The 20,999-nt window shown below is 36.1% G+C and overlaps 1 protein-coding gene across 1 annotated transcript; it reads right to left on the bottom strand.

Annotated features, from left to right (window-relative positions):
- Positions 1–402: 402 nt before the first annotated feature.
- On the bottom strand, positions 403–20,706 carry LOC129679157 (sodium/hydrogen exchanger 6-like). Its single transcript, XM_055610079.1, has 7 exons — positions 20,661–20,706; positions 14,851–15,050; positions 12,440–12,517; positions 12,044–12,120; positions 11,632–11,744; positions 6,597–6,702; positions 403–586 (listed from the first exon to the last, which is right to left on the bottom strand). Exons 1-7 carry the CDS (start codon positions 20,704–20,706, stop codon positions 403–405), a joined length of 804 nt encoding a protein of 267 aa, XP_055466054.1.
- Between the last annotated feature and the right edge of the window lie 293 nt (positions 20,707–20,999).

The raw sequence follows: 20,999 nt of genomic DNA, 5'->3' as shown, positions 1-20,999 counted from the left end.
TATTAATATAAACTAATAATTAATTAATTAAAAACAAAAAGGAATGAGGGCTGAGGGTACAGCTCAGTTAGTGGAACACTGAACTAGTATGCACAAAGCCCTAGGTTTAAGCCTGAACACTATATAAACTGGGTATACTGGTGTATCCCTATATTCCTGGCTCTTAGAAGAGACAGGAGAATCAGAACTTCCCAAGTAGCCTCAGCTCCAGAGCAAATTCAAGGCCAGCATAATATACACGTTTTACGGCACTGAGCCTATGGAAAAAATTACAATTCATTAAGTGATATATTAAAAAAGATTTTTGTTTCATGTTTTCAGAACAATTTCTTAGTTAAAAGATTAATAATTATAAAAACTATTGCAGTCATGGAACTAGGAAAAATGCCTCATTAAAGTACCTCAGTAGGTTAATAGGAAAAAATAAATATAATAAAAGGATATTAAAGCTGTCACCACTCCTGTAGCAGCACCCATTGCAAAAGATCCACTGAAGATCCCAAGGAAGATTCCAATAGATTTGAACATGGCTGTGACATCAAAGGTGTGGCTGTTGTCTCCAGCTGGTTGGTATGCCACTATTGAGCTACAAAAAAAAAAAAAAAAAAAAAAAAAGAAGAAGAAGAAGATTATTCTCAGCCCCGTTGCATTTGGTTCCTCTTATGGGAAAAATGGAGGGTCTTTACAACTTTTAAAATGCCCAACATAAATTTACCCACTAAAACAGATTTCTTCAGGCGAATGGGCTCAAAAGCCTCCGGAGGAATTAAAACACACTCTGGAATTCTTTGAGCATTCTGAGCTGGATCCTCCACCCTCCACTTAAGAAAAAGTCAGTCTGTACCACGCCAAGTCAGGCAATTAAAAGGGACACTCTTGTCTTGAACTGGAAGTGCAAACCTGGTCTGAAAAAGCTTCTTTTATAACAGTCACCTCTCAGGAAACAGAAATGGCCAAGAAAACCACTCTTGCCAGGAGGTCTCTGCCAATAGTGTTTGCTGTTACTGAATCAGTTGTCATCTCAGTTAATTAACGTACCAGCTTCATGAATAGTACAGACATTACAGAGTCATGTCAAACAGAATAAAGAGAATCATATACCAGAGAATATAATGAATTCACCCTGAGCTTACTACAATTTTTTTTCTGGCTCAAGGCTAAAAGGTGTTACCTATACAATGTATAACAAGTTGTTTTCATATCCCCCAGGTTAATCTGTTAAAAATTTAGGACCATAGTATGATTTCCTAATTAGTATTTACTTTATGAAAAGCACAACACCAATTTCTAGTGACAGCATTAAGAATATCTGACACTCAATCTGAATTAAAATTTTTATACATTTTGTGTTTAAATGCTCAAAATAACCTGGTCACTTTGACACTAAAAGAGTACATATTGCTTTGAAAACCATGAAATGGCCTTTAATAGCACAATAAGTTTACATACACAAAAAAATACTATGGTAAGTGTGAGATGAGTATGCTGTGTAGCATTAAGCTATATTCTGTAGGAAATAAAACATGCTTTTCTACAGCAACCTATATCCTCTTTGATAATTTTTTTTTTACAAAATATTTAATGAAACAAAATATGTACACTTTGCCTCATGAGGTTGCTCTCTTTGGATTAGTCTAAATTCTAGTTTCACACTAATCATTATTATGTTCTTTAATCATTAAAATGAAGAACACATGGAAAACATTGTTTTAGGCAAATGTGGACCTCTGAGTTAAAATTTTGAGGCATTTTCCATATCAAAAAATAGTCTATCTTGTGGCATAAATATTTACATAAATACTTTTCAAAAAATCCTAATACCAATGCAACTTGTGGTTCAAGAGAAAAATCAACCCATTATCTACTGCCCTAACAGATATGTTTTATTCTTCTTCTGTATTTATTTTCTCCTTTTCTAACATGCATGTTACCCAAACTGAATCAAGATCAGGTAAATATAAATTAAATAGTCCTGTATCCCCTAAGGAAATAGAAGCGCTTATCAAAAGCTTCCCTGCCAAAAAAAGCCCAGGGCCAAATGGTTTCAGCTCAGAATTCTACCAGACCTTCAAAGAAGAGTTAACACCAATTCTCTTCAAACTATTCCACAAAATGGAAACAGAAGGAACATTGCCAACCTCATTCTATGAGGCCACAGTCACCTTGATATCTAAACCACACAAAGACTCTACAAAGAAAGAAAACTTCAGACCAATCTCTCTTATGAACATTGATGCAAAAATACTCAATAAAATACTTGCAAACTGAATCCAAGAACACATTAAAGATATCATCCACCACGACAAAGTAGGCTTCATCCCAGGCATGCAGGGGTGGTTCAACATACGAAAATCCATCAATGTAATCCACCATATAAACAAACTGAAAGAAAAAAAAAAAACCATATGATCATCTCCTTAGATGTCAAAAAAGCATTTGACAAAATTCAACACCCATTCATGTTTAAAGTTTAGGAGAGATCAGAGATACAAAGCACATACCTAAACATAGTAAACACAACATATAGCAAGCCTATAGCCAACATCAAACTCAATGGAGAGAAACTTAAATCATTCCCACTGAAATCAGGGACAAGGCAAGGCTTCCCACTCACTCATCTCTTTAACACAGTACTTGAAGTCCCAGCTAGAACAATAAGACAACTAAAGGAGATCAAGAGGACACATATTTGAAAAGAAGTAGTCAAAGTATCACTATTCGCAGATGATATGATAGCATACATGAGTGACCCCAAAAATTCTACCAGAGAACTCCTTCAGCTGATAAACACCTTCCGCAAAGTGGCTGGATACAAAATTAACTCAAAAAAACAAGAACAAAAACAAACAAACAAACAAAAAAAAGTATCCCTCTTGTATACAAAAGACAAATAGCCTGAGAAGGAAATTAGGGAAATAATACCCTTAACAAGAGCCACAAATAATATAAAGTACCTTGGTGTGAACCTAATCAACCAAGTGAAAGACCTGTATGAAAAAAACTTCAACTCTCTGAAGAAAGAAATTGAAGAAGATATGAGAAGATGCAAAGATCTCCCAAGCTCATGAATCAGTAGGATTAACATAGTGAAATTGACTATCCTTCCAAAAGCAATCTACAGATTCTATACAATTCCCATCAAAATACCAACACAATTTTTTACAGACCTTGAAAGAACAATTCTCAATTTCATATGGAAAGACAAAACAAACAAACAAACAAAAAACAGAATAGCTAAAAAAATCCTGTACAATAAAAGATCTTCTGGAGGTATCTCCATTCTAGATCACAAGCTGTACTATAGAGCAACAGTAATAAAAACTGCATGGTACTGGCAGAAAAAGATTGGTGGATCAATGAAATTGAATCGAAGAACCAGAAATGAACCCACACACCTATGGAAACTTATTTTTTGACAAAGAAGTCAAAATCATAAAAATGGAAAAAAGACAGCATCTTCAACAAATGGTGCTGGTCTAACTGGTTGGCTACATGTAGAAAAATGCAAATAGACCCAAAATTATCACCCTGAACAAAAGTAAAGTCAAAATAGATCAAAGACCACAACATAAAACCAGACACACTAAATCTTTTCGATGAAAAAGTTGGGAAGAGCCTTGACTTCATTGGCACAGGAGACAACTTCCTGAACAGAACACCTACAGCACAGGCTCTATAAATAACAACCAATAAATGGGACCTCATGAAACTGAAAAACTTCTGTAAAGCAAAGGACACTCTCATCAGAACAGAACGACAGCCTACAGACTGGGAAATGATCTTCACCAACCCTACATCTGACAAAGGGCTAATATCCAGAATATATAAAGAACTAAAGAAGTTAAACACCAACAAACCAGTTAATCCAATTAAAAAAATGGGGTACAGAGCTAAACAGAGAATTCTCAAGAGAAGAATATGGAATGGCAAAAAAAAAAAAAAAAAAAAAAAAACACTTAAGGAAATGCTCAGTGTCCTTAGTCATCAGGGAGATGCAAATCAAAATGACCCTGAGATTCCACCTCACACCTTTCAGAATGGCTAAGATCAAAAACTCAAGGGATAAGAAAGGGAGAAAGGGGAACCCTCCTCCATTGTTGGTGGGAATATAAACTTGTACAACCACTTTGGAAATCAATCTGGCGCTTTCTTGACAATTAGGAATAATGCTACCTGAAGATCTAGCATATACCACTCGTAGGCATATATCCAAAAGATGCTCAAGTATACAACAAGGACATTCGCTCAACCATGTTCATAGCAGCATTATTTATAACAGCCAGAATCTGTAAACAACCTAGCTGTCCCTCAACTGAAGAATGGATGCAGAAATTGTGGTACATTATACAGTGGAATACTACTCAGCAATTAAAAACAAGAAAAACATGAAATTTGCAGGCAAATGGTGGGAACTAGAACACAGCCCAATTAAAAGGCTGCAACAGAAGTATGGCCCTTTGTGAGAACTTCCATGGAAAAGCTTTTTCTTTTAAACACATTTCTTCTAAAGCTCAAGCACCTTCGATGTATTCATTTTTTCTTAACACTAGTCATATGATAAAGTGATAAGAAAGGTCTATTTCATTGACAGAAAATGTAAGATATGGTGAACAATAGTTTAAGATAGGTCCAGAACAGAAGAATGATTTTTATATTCTTTTGACTCTTAACCTATTAGAGCAACAAGAAAGAAATGCTTATCATTTAGATGATTAAACAGTAAAATAATTGTCTAGGATAAGGAATTAATGTTAAAAATAACTGCTTTTACATCTTACTCTATTCAATTAGGACTTGGGGGGAGTGTCTCATGTGTATTTATATACTAGAAGTTTCAATGACCTTTATGTTTCTGAGATACATAAATTACAATTACATTATCTATCTATTCCTCCCATCATATAGTATATCTTCATTGAAGTTACATTTAGCATCAGCATCATTATTAGTTGTAGGCCTTATGGTTAGTTTCTTAATTTAGGTTTATATTAGTTATAAAATAAGTTATGACAATAGACACAGCAGGAAAGGAAGCGATACTTACACATCGAGCATTCACCAAAAGGATTTGACCTTAAAAACATCACCATCCACCTCATCGAAGGGATTAGTGCTATATCTCCAAAAGGGTAATTCCTCACTGTGCAATAAGGCAACAGTGGTAGTCTGGCTGTGCAAAACAAAGCCTGTAACTTACGACTCTTTCATAGCTAACAAAGTAGACGTTAAGGAGAGAAATTAAAGTAATGAGAAAATGTGAAGGGCTGTTTCTTCCTGCTCATACCAAGTTCTAGCATAAGGTTAAGGCAGCTGCCCACATGCATGCATATGTCCTCAGCTAAGAGTAAGTTTCTTGGGGGTGTAGAACTTCTTCCACCTGCAAATGCATTGTAATAGCAGTCTCTATATAGTTAGATAAAAGCATCACTCATTCAACAATTTTCTTCAATAAAAGTATATTTAACACATCTCAGATAAAAATGTTTCTCAGGTGATTATTGTAAATAAGAGAAACATGAATTAAGCTACAATATATTTTCTCAGTTATCAAGCTGGCAAAAACGTAAAAGTTGGGCAAACAGTCTATTGAAAAGAGACAGTCTCAGTTTGTGGTGGTTGAAGTACAAAGTAATACAATCCTTTGACTGGCAATTTGCCAATATTAAATAAAACTGAAAATGCATTTATACTTTAAACCAACCACAAATCTCAGTCACTTCTGAGAATTTGTTCTATCATATATGTATGCATATGCAAAATGAAACAAGTTCTAGGTTAAAGCCTGCAACTTCTTTTGAGATAGCAAAGGACTAAAAGTTCTTCAAATAGCCATTAGTAAGAGATTACAAGAGAAAAGAAGAACAGTTCACAGAGAATACGGCAAAGCTGAAAAGAATAAGAAACTGTTTTGACATGAAAATATAGCCAGACTCTACCTACATGTGCAGTAAGCTAATTTCAAAATAAGGATTGAGTGGCTGGGAATGTAGCTCAGTGTTAGAGCACTTGCCTAGCATGCACAAGGCTATAGGTTCAATCTCCAAAACTGTCAAAAATTAAAACAAAAACAGAAATGAGAAGCAAATAAAAATGTATTCATATCTGTGATCAGACTTGAAGAAATACTTATTATATAAAAGAAAGTTTTTATTAAATAGCTGTAAAGAGCCAGGAAGACAAGAACTAGAGTAAGAACAGAATTTCTATACAAACCTTTTCATGTAGTTTTGAATTCAAAACTTACATCTATGTATTTGTGTTATAATGTTAAAGCAAATAATAAAATTACAGACATTAAAACAACTATGCTTCACAAACAAACAAACAAAAAAAAAAAAACAGTAGAATGAACTGTCCTGGAATCTTTCCAGGAATTACTTTTATACAATGGAAATATATATCAATTTTTCTTTCATTTTTTTCTGTGCATTTTTTCCAAATTAGCCATAAAATTTTATGTTCCTGCCAGAACAAGGAAAAAAGACTCATTGATCCAAATATTTATATCCATAATGTACATTATTCAACAACTAACTTTCAGCACCTAGTAACCTTGCATGTAACATTCAGAGTATAAAAACAAAATCAACACTCACGAGGACAGAACTATGGCAACGGCATCATTGAGGACACTTTCACCGAAGAGAAGAGCGTAGAGTTCAACATCAACTTGAAGCTCGTGGAAGATGGCAAGAACAGTCACTAGTAGATAGAGTCAAAGGAATTCTTAGATATCACGAACATAGCATATGTCCCTCAACAGTTGGTATATATTATTTAGACATTCACTTCATCCTAACATTCTCTTACTGAATTAAAGATTTAGTAATTTTTGGACAGTATTTCTTCCTAATTGGCTACATGCAACACCACCTTTCTCAAAAACAGCTGAAAATAACCTTGAAGGCCTGAGATGGCTTACAATCTCCATGCAAATTTGAAGAGTCTGGTTTTGTACATTTATTTTCTATAAAAAGTGTGTTCAGAATTTCTTATAAACCAAGTAGCAATTAATCTTTAATAAAGAAGGAAATATGAAAAGTATCTCTTTCTGTAAATACTCTTTCTCTCTTGGAGCTTACAACTCACTTCTCATTGAATTTCAAACTGGAAACATAGCAAGTTTAGTAAAGACCTTAGGAAATAAAACCCCAAGTTTTTGTTGACATAATATTTATGACCAGAATAACAACTGCCACATTTCACTAATGAAGAATCCAATCATCAGGATATTGCAGGGTAATAAAGATAGAAAATACAACACACCCTTCCTTTGGAGAAGTGGTTATATTAGAATTCTTAGAAAATCAGGTAAGACAGATAAGTTAGAGTATAACATCCCATTGCTAGATCATATATTGCTTACCCATTACATAAACACAAGCAGATATGAAAGATGTATACAGCCAGAAAGAAGAGAGCATTTTCAAATAGGAATCATTAAAACAGAAAGCTTATATTTTAAAAAATATTTCTATTGAAAAACACTGGAGTAGACATCTATAGAAACACAGATATGTCCTATGTCTACATATACATGCATGAAATTCTGAAGAGCAAAGAAAAATTTGGGGCCAGAAATGGCTCAGTGGCTTAAGAGCACTGGCTTTTCTTCCAAGGAACCAGGTTTCAGTTCCCAATACTGACATGGAGGCTCTACCAGACTCTAACTCTAGTTCCAGGGGCCCAATACCTTCTTTTGGCCTCCTCAGACACCATGCATACATGTGGTGCATAGATACACATGCAGGCAAAACCCCATATAAATAAAACAAAGAAAAATGTTTTAAATTATTTAAAGAAAAATTATTTGGGAAATACTTTATTTTTATCTGTAAGTTTATGGATGTTTTGTTTGCATGCTTGTCTGTGCACCAGGTGAGTACCTGGTACAGGTGGAGGCCAAAAGAGGGCATCAGATCCTCTGGAATTAGACAGTTGTAAGTTACCATGTGGGTGCGGGGAATTGAGCCTGAGTCCTCTGGAAGAGCAGCTAGTGCTCTTAACTGCTGAGCCATTTTCTAGCCCCAAGAAAAAGTTTTTTTAAAGGTTTTAAAAGTAGGACATCTCATATTTAGTAACATAATTAGTACTTATAATTTGATTTCATAACATGACTGAATTTTCTTTTTTAACTTATTTTTAATTAATACAATTTATTCACTTTGTATCCCAGCTGTAGCCCCCTCCTCTACCCCTTCCCAATCCTACCCTCCCTACCTTTAACTCCCCTCTTCTCCTCCTATGCCCCTCTACTAGTTCACTGATATGGGAGGTCCTCCTCCCCTTCCATCTGACCCTAGCCTATCAGGTCTCATCAGAATTGGATGCATTGTCGTCTTCTGTGGCCTGGTAAGGCTGCACTCCCTCTGGGGGGAGGTGATCAAAGAGCCAGCCACTGAGTTCATGTCAGAGATATGCTCTGTTCCCCTTACTAGAGAAACCACTTGGAGACTGAGCTTCCATGGGCTACATCTGAGCAAGGGGTCTAGGTTATCTCCATGCATGGTCCTTGGTTGGAGTACTGATCTTTGCAAAGACCGCTGGGCTCAGATTTTTTGGTTCTGTTGGTCTTCTTGTGGAGGTCCTGTCCCCTCCAGGTATTTTTATCTCTGGCTTCTGGACCCTGGGGAAGTTGCTCAATCCTCACTCAGAAAGCAAATGGGATAGACACTGGAAGCAGGAGAAAACAGGGAACAGGACAGGAGCTTATCACAGAGGGCTTCTGAAAGACTCTACTGATCGAGGTATTGAAACAGAGGGTGAGACTCAGCCAAACTTTGGGCAGAGTGCAGGGAATCTTATGAAAGACAAAGATTTTTAAAAAAGAGGCTTACTAAGAGAAAGAAAAAGGGAGAGTGGAAAAATACTGTCACATTTTCAATACAGAACCTATGGCTTAAACATCTAGAAAGTTAATGCAAAGTAATAGAACTAGAGAAAGTGCCTACATAATCTAGAAAATAAACCTGGCAAACTTTATATAGTCAAAAGGTTATTGCTTGTGATATAGTCAGGCAATACTCTAACCAAAACAAATGAAAAAGTTCAAGAAATGTTGCCGGTTCAATCCTTAGATTTTTTTCATAGGCTAAAAAAAGGTCAGGGAGCCTACTTCCACTGGTAGACAAGGACACCCAGCCCAGGCTAACCACCAACTCCCTAAATTCCTGCCTCTACTTCCAAGTATTGAGATTACAGGCATATACCACAGTACCTAGCTAGCTTTGAGTAATCTTTTAGTAATCTATGTTCTCATAGCATATGGAACACATCTTTTTTCCTATCTATCATTCCTTGTGTTATCAGGGTTAAAGAAAGAATTCAAAGATAGCCTTAAGGACACCAATTTCAATTGTGCTCGATGACAATTAAAGATGATTAACTTACAAGGGCAAAGGATAAAACAGAACGAACCTCTACCAAATCCTAACTAATAGTAAAAGAAAACTTTGATCCCCAGGTTCTAAATCTTCAATCTAGGGGATAGAGACATAGGTCAGTGGTAAAGCACTTGCCTACCATGATCAATGCTCCTAACACCAAATAAATACAACCAAAAACCCTCTAGTTAGTTCCGATGCTGCCTTTTTTTCCATTTACTTTTATTACTGTATGTTGACTGCATAAACTAAAGGGTTTCACTACGATGTTTTCATGCATATATACAATGTACATTGATCATATTCATCCTATTACCATAATTTGTCCCCATAATCATCTGGTGCCCTCTCTCTTTCCAAATAGTTTCCATGTTTTGTTTTGTTCTAATTTTGGTTTTATATTTAAAGAAAATATGTGCAATTTGTCTTTCTTAGTCTGGCTGATGTCACTTAACACAGTTTCCAGTTACAGCTATACTTCTGAAAATGACATAGCTGTATTATTTATGAATAATAAAACTCCACGGTATATATGCATGCATCTATGCTAATATATCACACTTTATCATTTATTTGCGGATGGGTACCCAGGGTGACTCTACAGTGTGCTATTATGAATAGTACCACAATCAACATGGGTGTTCAGGTAAATTTTCTATGCTGATTCATATTCTTTATACCTAAAGAGTGATATATCTGAATCATATAGTAGTTCTGTTTTTAGGGTTTTATTAGGAACCTCTATACTGGTTTTCATAGTGGCTCAACTAATTTACATTCCTGCCAACAGTGTACAAGGTTCCCTTTTCTTAAGGCAATGTCTTACTCTGGAGCCCATACTATCCTCATACTCAGAGAAATCCGCCTGCTTCAGTGGCTCAAATCCTAGAATTACAGACATAATCCACAGCATCTAGCATGATTTCATCCACCCCATTCCACAGCTTCACCAATATATGTTTCTATTTGTTTCCTTGATAATAGACTTCTTGACTGGGGTGAGATAGAATCCCAGTATGGTTTTGACTTTCATTTCTCCAATCACTAAAAGGTTGAAAATGTTAAAAAAAAATATTTATTGGCCATTTGTACACTTTTTGAGGAGTATCTGATCAGTTCATCAAGCAACATGAAGACTGGATTACTTATTCTTTTACTGTTGAGCTTACTGAAATCTTTATATATTCTGGATGTGTATCCTGACCATTTCATTCTAAAATTTTCTACAATTTCCTCGTTTGAATATAGCTGTTAGTTTACCAACACATATTTAAATTTTTAACTTGATTTAGCAATTAAATTCATTCACTAACACAAATTCTTAGAGATTTGACACTGACAGCACAAAGAAGCAAGCTGTCAATAATAAAATAATTTCATTACCATAAGGGAAAGTTTATAAAAAGCAATTCTTTAATATACTGAAAACTATTAATATCTCTAAAGCACACCCTATCAGCATAGCTGCCTTATAGCTATTTTAAATCTAGTTTTCTTAGTTAGGCATGGTAGTTCATGTCAGCAAACATAGCATGTGCAATTTGAGGTAAGAAACTGCCATGAGTTTGAGACCAGCCTAGACTAGTTTGTTCCAGCAGTGTACATGCCAAGAATGCATATAGCCCTGTGTTTGATCCCCAGTGCTGTGTATCTCAGGCATCATGGCACACCACAATAATCCCAGCATACAGGAAATGAGGGTAATTTCAGGACCAGAAATTCAAGATTATCCTTGGCTACTTAGTGAATTTAGAGGCCAGCTTAGCAGCTTTGACTACATGAGACCTTGTCTAAAAAAAAAAAAAAAAAAAAAAAAACCCAAATAATTTTTCTTACTATAAAGTATAAATAACTGAATATAAACAGGAGGATTTTTAGAGAAATGTTTGTCTAGAAATGCAAAAGGAAGTATACAATCAATTTTAAAAACTATAACCTAGCTTTTCTTTTGCTATACCCAATCAGTAGGGTATAAAAACCAATTTATTTTCTAAAGAAAATATTTAATAGTTCTAATCAGAACAGCATCAATTTATGAACCAGTTATAGGCAAATGTAATACAAAAGTAAAACAGACAAATGTGTGCTTAAACCAAAAGGAATTAGAAATCGTTTACTCCTTCGCAATTGGAAAGCACAGTGCTAGTGAAGAACCTAATCATGATTCTCTACCTCAGACAAGCAACCACACATGCTTTGACTGGAAACACTGCAACTGAAGCGTTTTAGCTCTTTTCATAAAACATACCTGGGTCTGTGGCTGACACAATGGCACCAAACAGCAAGCAATCTGTAAAGTAAAAGTCTCCCGCGAGCTGTCCAGTTACTTTCATCAGGGTTACACAGCCATACATTATGGATCTGTTCAACAAACATTCCTATATTATAAAAGTGCCAACTATTGAAGAAGTTAGAATAAAGAAAGAATAAGAAAAGGGATCTACTAGAGTACTCTGTGATTATTCCTGGATTGAATTAATGGGTATTTAAATATAAGGTAATACTTTACGTTTAAGAAAAATTCAAACAAACTAAGTGCCACAAAAGTTCTTAAGGCACATTGGAGCATAAAGTAACACACAAATCAAACACAAGTCAAAGGGTGCTCTTTTAGAATTATAATCTGAAGGTGAAAAGGCATTTCAAGCTTCAAATCTTACCCAATAACGAAACAAGAGATTGCTGTTCCAAGAAAGGCATATGCTAAGATTGACCCAAGATTCCGGAAAAAATGTCTCTGACAGAAAAAAAAAAGTTATGCTCTGTTAGAATATCTACTGTGTACTGACAAAAAAAAAAAAACATTCTTCTACTGCAGTTTTTTATGCTAATATTAACTGCATCATTCTCTAGCAGAAGTCAGGCAGAGAAAGCATGCTGGTACTGGCATACATTTCAACATATCAAAAAGATGAGGAGAAAAGGAAGGATAACTTGGAAGAAATGGCCTGTTTCTGAACTGCCAAGTACAATGAAGCACATGGGAAATTTTAAGACTGGTCAAAGTATGGGAAAATTAAGGCCAGTCAAAGCATAGCCAATGCAAAAGCACTTACCCTTTTAAGACTGTAACCTGCATAAAATATGATAGGAGGAAGCAGTATGTTGAAAAAGACTTCTGGATCAAAAGTAACCTGTTAAAACACAGAATTCTTTTCAATTATTTCCTTCAGATTATGTCACTATGTTATCAAACTATCAAAAGGAAAAGATTCAAGGTTAAACTGGTCAACACAAGAACATTTCTATATCAACTTCAAAACACTTCATGGAAAAGTTTAGATTAGTGTTTTTCTGATGTGAAACACTTTTATTTATTGAGTATTTTTATTTCTTCTTTTGATAACTATTTATTAGCACATTTATTAATTGGATAGATTTGGAAGGGCTTTTTGTGGTTCTTTACATATCTTAGATTTTAATATGCTAATTGATGTATACTTGGCAAAGACTCTTTCACATTAAGTAATCTGTCTCTACTCTGTGTGTGGTTTGTGTATATGCGTGTGTATGCGTGTATGTGTGTCTATGTATGTCTGTGTGACATAAAAGGAGAAAAAGATCAGGAGAGGGAAAAGAGGGAAAGAGGGGAGATACGGGAGACAGAAGAGGCAATGGGAGGGCGACAAATTAGAGCCAAGTATGACACATATGCATGAAAATGACAAAATAATACCCATTATTTTATATGCTAACTTAAAAGTAAATATTCTAGATAGGTATCACAGTACTGTCAGGCTTTAGGCACATAACAATTTTTTAAAAGTACAGGATAGCTTTTGTTCTATTTTTTGACCAAATGACAGGATGACAGTGATGGAATAATCAGTTAAATCCTCTCTTTCTCTCCCCGCCCCCTTCTTTCATTTTTTGAAACAAGGTTTCTCTGTGTAGCTTTAGCTGCCCTGGATCTGGCATTGTAGACCAGGCTGGCCTTAAACTCACAGAGATCTACCTGCCTCTGCCTCCCAGAGCGCTGGAATTACAGGTGTGAGCCACTGCATCCTGTTCAGTTATATTGTATCTATGAAAACTGTACAAAAATAGTTTGTTAAAATTCTTAGCAGAACACAATAGTACACATATGTAATCCCTGCATTTTTGGAAGGGTTCGAGGCAGGAGAATTGCTATGAGCTCGAAGTTAGCTTGAACTACATAGTAACAGACCACCTAGAACCACATAGCATGACTCTGTCTCAACCAAATAAAATTCAAGAGACTTAAAATGTGAAGAAAGTATTAATATATTTTTGCTTTACACAGAAGAGCCCCAAATCTAGAAACAGACTCCAGGACTATACTTATTGATAATGAAAGGAAACTGAGTTCCTACATAGGGAATCTCTCTAAAGCTATATAGCATAATACTGTAGTCAAAATTTTCTATACAACTCAAAATTTCCAGTCCTTAAGCCTACTCATTCTAAAACCTACTTGCTTTAACAGTGCAGATGCCTCCCTTCTGTTCCAAAGGCTGCAATAAAAGTTGATATGAAAACAAAGCAGCTATACACATAACCATGTTAAACTTACTCTACCAGAATTTTTAAGGAACTGAACTCTTCCATGGCTGCTAAGAACACTGGTCACAAACTAAACTTTGAGCTTGTAGACATTTTAAAACTGATTACAGATAGAAACACAACCAAGAGGCTATAAAATCAAGACGTGCTTATGTAGAAGACAGGAGACAAAGGGTGGGTATTGTCACAGAACAATGTATGAAATGGGGCTGAGCAGCTTCAGGGGAGCAGCAGGGCAGGGCAAGCATTCCCAGGAATCTTGAGAGCTAGTTGAGATTGCAACCCAGTCACCCATGGAAAGCTTGATTCAATACAAGTTGTACTAGATTATGAGTCAAAGAAAGGTTAAATTATGCTTGTCTAGAATACAAGCAAGTCATGTAAAAATTCAATGAAATATTGATGGGACCACAGGTAGAACTAAATAAACTCAATGTGCTAATGTACCCTAAAGCAACAAGACCGTCTGTAAATTGAAGAAATGTTTATGTATTCTTCTGAACTCAGGTCCTGGATACTGTCAATCATAACAATATTACACACAGAGTAAAACAGAAAGATTTACAGATCTTAGCCTTAATCATGAAAAGAAAACAGACAGGTTCATCTCCTAACAGCATTACATTTATTAACAGGTTTTATTACATTTTAAATTCATTATTATTTTAAACATGGAAAGAAATTACAGCTAGGAATGGTGGCACAAGCTGGGAGAGGTAGGTAGTGCCTGTGTGTAATGTCAAGGAGGCAGAGGCAGGGCAGCCTGGTCTATGCAGAAAGTTCCAGGGCAGCCCACAAAGAAAGACATTGCCTCAAAAATAAAAAGAATAATAAAAAGAAAAAAAAAAAAACCACAGGTCATTCTTTTCCTTAAGATTCACGTAGTCATTCATTACATACCTTTTTTAAAAAAACCAAACATCCCCTTCAACTAAAAACTTACCTTTCTAAGCATTTCATTATCTTGAACATTGTTGAGTTCATGAGAGCTAATCTCTCCTTTCAGCGTATACTCATAAAATTTTCCACTAACGTTGACTAACAAGGTAGTTGGACTTGACTGCACTTCACAGCTCAGGGTCACATTATTCACATCACTTGGAACATGAATGCCATAGCGAAGTACAAGGCCTACCAGAAGACCTGGAAATAAAAGAAGTACATGAGCTCTTCTTGCAAACAGAAACTGCTTATTTGTACCCAACATGTATCTCTAGATTTCAGGAGAGAAATTTTTTGATGAGAGTCTCAGAACCAATTTTTAGACCAAATTGCTGTTACATTTTAAAGTATTACTGAATTCATTTGTCTAAAGAGTCTAATCTTCGTTTAATCTGGTGGGACATGAGAAAAAATGTGCACTGCATTTCTAAGTCATCACATACATAACTGGTGGGGAAAGAAAGTAAATGAGAAAATACCTTCAAATCATCTATATACAGATTATGTTCTAAGTGGGTTCAAGTTGACAATGCAGTTATACTGGAAATGTGTTTTGTTTTGTTTTGTTTTGTTTTTAAGCCTGGCAAATTTGGTACACATGTATAATCCCAGCATTCAGGAAACTGAGGAAAGACTGGGTTTAACAACTGCCTGGGCTATATAATGAGTTCCTGGACAGCCTGAACTATATAAAATCCTATTTCCAAACAAGAAGGAAAAAGCAATGTGTTTCTTTAGTGCCAGTCCTTGGACTTGAAACCAAGATCACAAAAATGTGTTTTTTCTAAAAACCTTGTCTTTCAATTAACAAAACAAACATATGTTCCCCATGTTTACTCCCAAAGCATATACACATAGGTACCAATTAATACATATTTAACAAATGACAAAGTAAATATTCTATTTACAGACTGATTGAATTATTCTACTACTGCAAGGTCAGAATTAAAATTTAAAATACCCACCTCAAAATCAACACATGAAGGAAAACTCCTAATGATGGCCCTATATGATCAGCACACAGGTTTTACTCCTATACATATTCTGATACACACATTTCTCTGGGTTCTATAAAACTATACTGATAAACTGCCATGCTTAATGACAGCTTTATTGAGACATAATTTTAATGATATAAAACTTACTCTTTGAAATTATATTATTCAGTGGCCTTTAGTATATCCACAAAGTGTAACTCAATCACCACTAATTCCAAATGATTTTCAATGCTCAAAAAATATTAGAACACTCCCTGCTACCCTACCCACAGACTCTAGCTTTTTGGTCCCTTTTTGCCAAAGAAAAATAAACAGAGTATGTATACATGTATGTACACATACATGCATATGCATATATGGACATGTGTGTAGTAGAGGGTAGAGGTTAACATTGGGTGTCTTCCTCAGTCAATCTTCACCTGATTGTTTGAGACGGGGTTTTTCCTTGAGCTTAGAGCTCTCTGATTTTGGCTAGACTGGGTGGCTAGTGAGCTCCAGGAATCTTCCCATTTCTGCCCTCCCTTATACTTGTGCTTGAAGATATGTGCAACCATGCCCGCTTTTACTTGGATGCTGGGAAGTTGAATTCAAGTTCTCTCTCTCTCTCTCTCTCTCTCTCTCTCTCTCTCTCTCTCTCACACACACACAGATGTTTTAAATACAGAAAATACAGTATGTAGTTTATTGATCAAATTATGTCTCTAGCTCTGTAAGCTCCAATCCTTGAAAGCCGATAATTTTCTTTTTCATCTCTACAGATTTGCCTATAGTAAACATTGAATATAAATGGAATCCTAAAATGTATGGCCTCTTCTGTCTGGCTTCTTTCACTTAGTATAATAGCTGAACAGTCACTATTATGGTAGCATATATCAAAACTTCATTTGTATGGCAAATTAACATTCCATTATATGCATATACATGAACTACACACTGAATCCATACCTCTGGAACTTTCCTTAAGGCCAAGAGTCAAAGTACAAACTAGACTTTACTTCCTGTGGTTTTTTCTTTTTCTGACTGGCAATCCATTCATTTAAGATGTAATTATTGACAACTCATGCTAGAAACAACCCCACAGTTAACAGATGAAGACACAGTCCACTTCAAAGAGTTGCCAGTCCAGTTAGCAAAAATTGCAATTTTAAGGATTGTAGTGCAACACACACACACACACACACACACACACACACACACACACACACACAAAGATGTTTTAAATACAGAAAATAATTAACCAAGACTAAGGGAATGGGACACTAGAGAAGTTTTGTTTTGTTTTGTTTTGTTTTATTCCCCAGCAATGTCATTTAAGTAGTATCATTACCAGGTATAGGTATATTAGAATATCTATCTACTGGGGAATAAAAGAACAGGGCTGATAAGGGGAATCACAAGGTGTTTCAGTGTGACCACATTATAAGCTGACAAGAGGCAAAGTTTGAAAGATGTACAGGAATTGAGTCATAAACAACCACAGGTATTGAAGAAGGGGGCTTGGATTTTTATTGTCTTAAAGCAAAAAGAAATCACTGAAGAGTCCTAAGTGTGAGTTTGACATTAGAGTTCTATTTTAAGAGGTTGGTCTAGACTTGAGAGGGTCTAAATGGCTGTCTAGGTGAACACTGTAATCATTAGGCAGTAAGAGCTTTGGACCTCATCTAAGAGAGTAATGTCAGAAGTGAGGGTGGCTGGAAGATAGTATATGTTAGAAAGCTTTCGTGGCTAAGTAGAATAGACTAGGGAGAATGAGATCAAAGACTTGAAGAGCCTTAATGGACTTGGCAATGAGGTGGTTACATCAGCCTGAGAAGCTAGGGGGAAAGCAGGGCCATTTAATGAAGTGGGAACACACCAGGAGAATGGATTTACAGGACAAAAAGGCCAAGCTTATTTTAAAATATTTTTTATTTATATGTATGCCTCTACCTGTCACATATGCACAGGTGCCCACAGAGGTCAGTAGTATCAGGTGACCTAGAGCTGTAGTATCAGCAGTTGTGAGATGCCTGACATGGGAACTAAGCTCCTCTGGAAGAGCAGCAAGTGCTCTTAACTGCTGAGCCATCTCATCAGCCTCCTAAGTTTAGATTCAAACATGCTAAATTTGATCTGTCTGTGAAAAGTGCATACTTGAGTATGTGGAGTCTAGAACTCAAGAAGAGAGCCTCAACTTGGTGTAATTAGTAGAAGTTAGGTACATATATGAGATGATCATCTGGAAGCAAAAAAAAAAATGTACTGTGGAAAAAAACTACAGATATAAGCCCTAGGTTTGATCCATTAACAACTAACATTGAAGGGCCAATAGGAACCGAGGAATTGATAATGAATCTAAGGAGGAAAAGCCACAGGAGTGGGAATAAACAAGTAAGTAGTGGTGAAGAATTCAGGAAGAAAAGGAAATTTTCTTTTCTTTATTTTTTTTTGAGGAAAAGGAAATGATGAAAACTATCAAATTCTATAAAAACATTAAATAAAGAAGGAGTAAGGCATCTCTCCTGGGTTTAGTGACAAGGAAGGCATGGGTTGTCTTGGTAAGAGCAGGTTCAGTGGAGTAGTTGGGGAAGAAGCCAGACCAAAGTGGGAAGGGATGAAGCAAAATAAGAGGAATGTGTAGAGGATCAATCCAAATCAGAGAGGCTTCTTCTTGCAGCAGAAGGGGATTAAGACAGAGATCCACAAGCAGACAATGTGAAGAGAGTAAGACACTTTGGAGTACTGAGCACTAAATGATGTTTCCATCAAACACCTCCCCTAAAGGCTCAGGGATCTGTACAGAAGAGGAGGCAGAAAGATAAGCTCTAGAAGTGGCAAATGACCCAAGAAAATAGCATCTTGTATAGACAATTCACTGGTGTACATATTAACTCACAAAGACTATGACAACATGCACAAGTTCAAACCAGAGCAAGTCCTAGTACTGAGAAGGAGAGGTGGACACAAAGTCCCACCCAACCAAGAAGCTATTTGCAACTAATTCCTGCTAGGAAGGGGAAAATCAGTTTCCTCCACTGTAGTGTCACTGAATATATTAACCACACTCCAGGCCCTGGAGTAGTTAACCAATATAAAACAGACTCTGGGTTTCATTTGTGGGGGGAGGATGTTTAATTATTTTTATCTTAGTAAGTTTTTTATTTGTTTTAATTTTTGCTTTGTTTTTGTCCTAAGTGAGAGAGAACACGAAGATGGGTGGATAGGGAGGTGGGAAAGATATGGGAAGTGTCAGGGAAAGGGAAATATGATCAAAATATATTGGATACAAAATAACTAAAAAAATTATGGGGATTTAAAAGCTTCAGCTGGGAGGGAAAAGGGAAAACAAAAAGATGACAGGTTCCTATAGTTAACTCTCAATCACCACATGTGTTTATTAAAGTAAGCAGCAATGATGAATTGCTGAACAGCACAATATCAATTTCAAAAATATATTGGACAATGTACCTCCTGATTTGGGAGGTGCATCTTGGTGTAAGAGCAATATCACGTGAAAAGCCCAGGGTTCAAACCCCAGCATCACAACACATACACACACACACACACACACACACACACACACACAAGCACACATGCAGGCATGTACCCACACACAGGCACATGCTCTCACAAGCACACACACATACAATAGTTGTACAAAAACAGGTGGGTGTGATTAGCACACCTGTAAGGCAGAAAGATCTTGAGCCCAGACTAACCACCTCCATAAAACAGAAAGGGACAAAGCAACAGATGGATAGGGAAAAATGAGGGAGAAGGGGAAGGAGAAACAGACAGGGAGAGATGAGGAAGGAAATCATGACAGGTTATCAGCGATCCTTGATAGACATACCCTAGAATTAAGGCTGTATCCATATAACCAATACGTAGATGACACAGGAACAACTTTGTTCTTTCATATCCCAAAAGACTTTGCAATCAAGAGGCTCAGTAAAAGTTACCCCTCTGTATTTACATGTAAAAAAAAAAATGAACCCTCCCAGTTTAGCTCCTATAAATATTAACAACAGAAGCATAAATTCTTTCCAATGCAAGTAATAGTATATACTGGTTCCCCTGCATGCCTGAACGCACACTGAAACATCAGGTTCCCCAATCCCAGCCTAGCACTTGAGCAGATTTGAAATGCACACATTGGAAAATAAAATAGTATGGAGAACAATTACTTATGTTGAAAACAAAACAGATCCTTTCGTTAGAGCATCTGGAAAATTGGAATTTCTCTGAAAAAAAAGTTGACAGATCTACAAAATTCAAATTCTATAAAAGGTCAAATCCTAATTATGGAATTAAAACAATTTGTAGTAAAGAGGAAGGTCACAAAAGAATACTTTGTTTGGGAGATAAAGCAGAAATTTCTAGCATCCTACACATATGGAGGCACAGAATATATTGATATTACAAAATTTACATTAATAACAGGCAACAAGAATGTTTTTTTTTTCTTTCACAAAACAGAACCCTACCCCTACGCTGCATTCATGATCTACTTATGCTGAAAGCACTTCCAGTGATAAGAACTTAGCGCTATCTGGGCTCCACTACCGCCTGCTTCTCTAGATAATGAAACATGGCTTTCTCAAGAATTTCAGCCCAGTCTTCCTGCCTATTGCACCTAAAAACTCTGATGCTCAAAAATATGGAAGTACTATCACTGAAGAATTAAGTATAGCCAAAACTGACAAAAAGATCTACACCCTGAGAAGTGTTTGGGGCCTTCAAGATGGCTCAGATGCTAAAAGTGTTTGTGACATAAGCCTAATGGCCTGAGTTCAATCACTGGAAAACTGACTCTACAAAGTTATTGTCTTACCTGCACTGTGTGCTGTGGAATATTCATGCCTGCACTCACAACTCATAATGCGGACAAACACTTTCATACAATAAAGTTAAAAAAGAAGTCTTTGTTCTGTAGTCCCAGCACTCAAGAGAAAAAGGAAGAATTACAGCATGTTTGAGGCTACTCAGGGCTATTCAGTGAGGCTTTGTCTCAAAGAAAAGGCAAAAAGAGGACTGTGAAGATATAGGTCAGTAGCAGGATGCATATCTAACCTGAGTGAGCTCCTGGGTTCAATGCCCAGGGTCCCCTAGAAAAAGTGTGAATGCATTCATGAAAACATTCATAACTTGTTTCAAAAAATGCTGTTAGAGA

The sequence above is a fragment of the Psammomys obesus genome, unplaced genomic scaffold, assembly GCF_907164565.1.
Source record: "Psammomys obesus unplaced genomic scaffold, mPsaObe1.curated_primary_1811, whole genome shotgun sequence".
Lineage (NCBI taxonomy): Eukaryota > Metazoa > Chordata > Mammalia > Rodentia > Muridae > Psammomys > Psammomys obesus.
The sequence above is the reverse complement of the archived record's forward strand: the minus strand, read 5'-3'. Positions and strand labels throughout refer to the sequence as shown.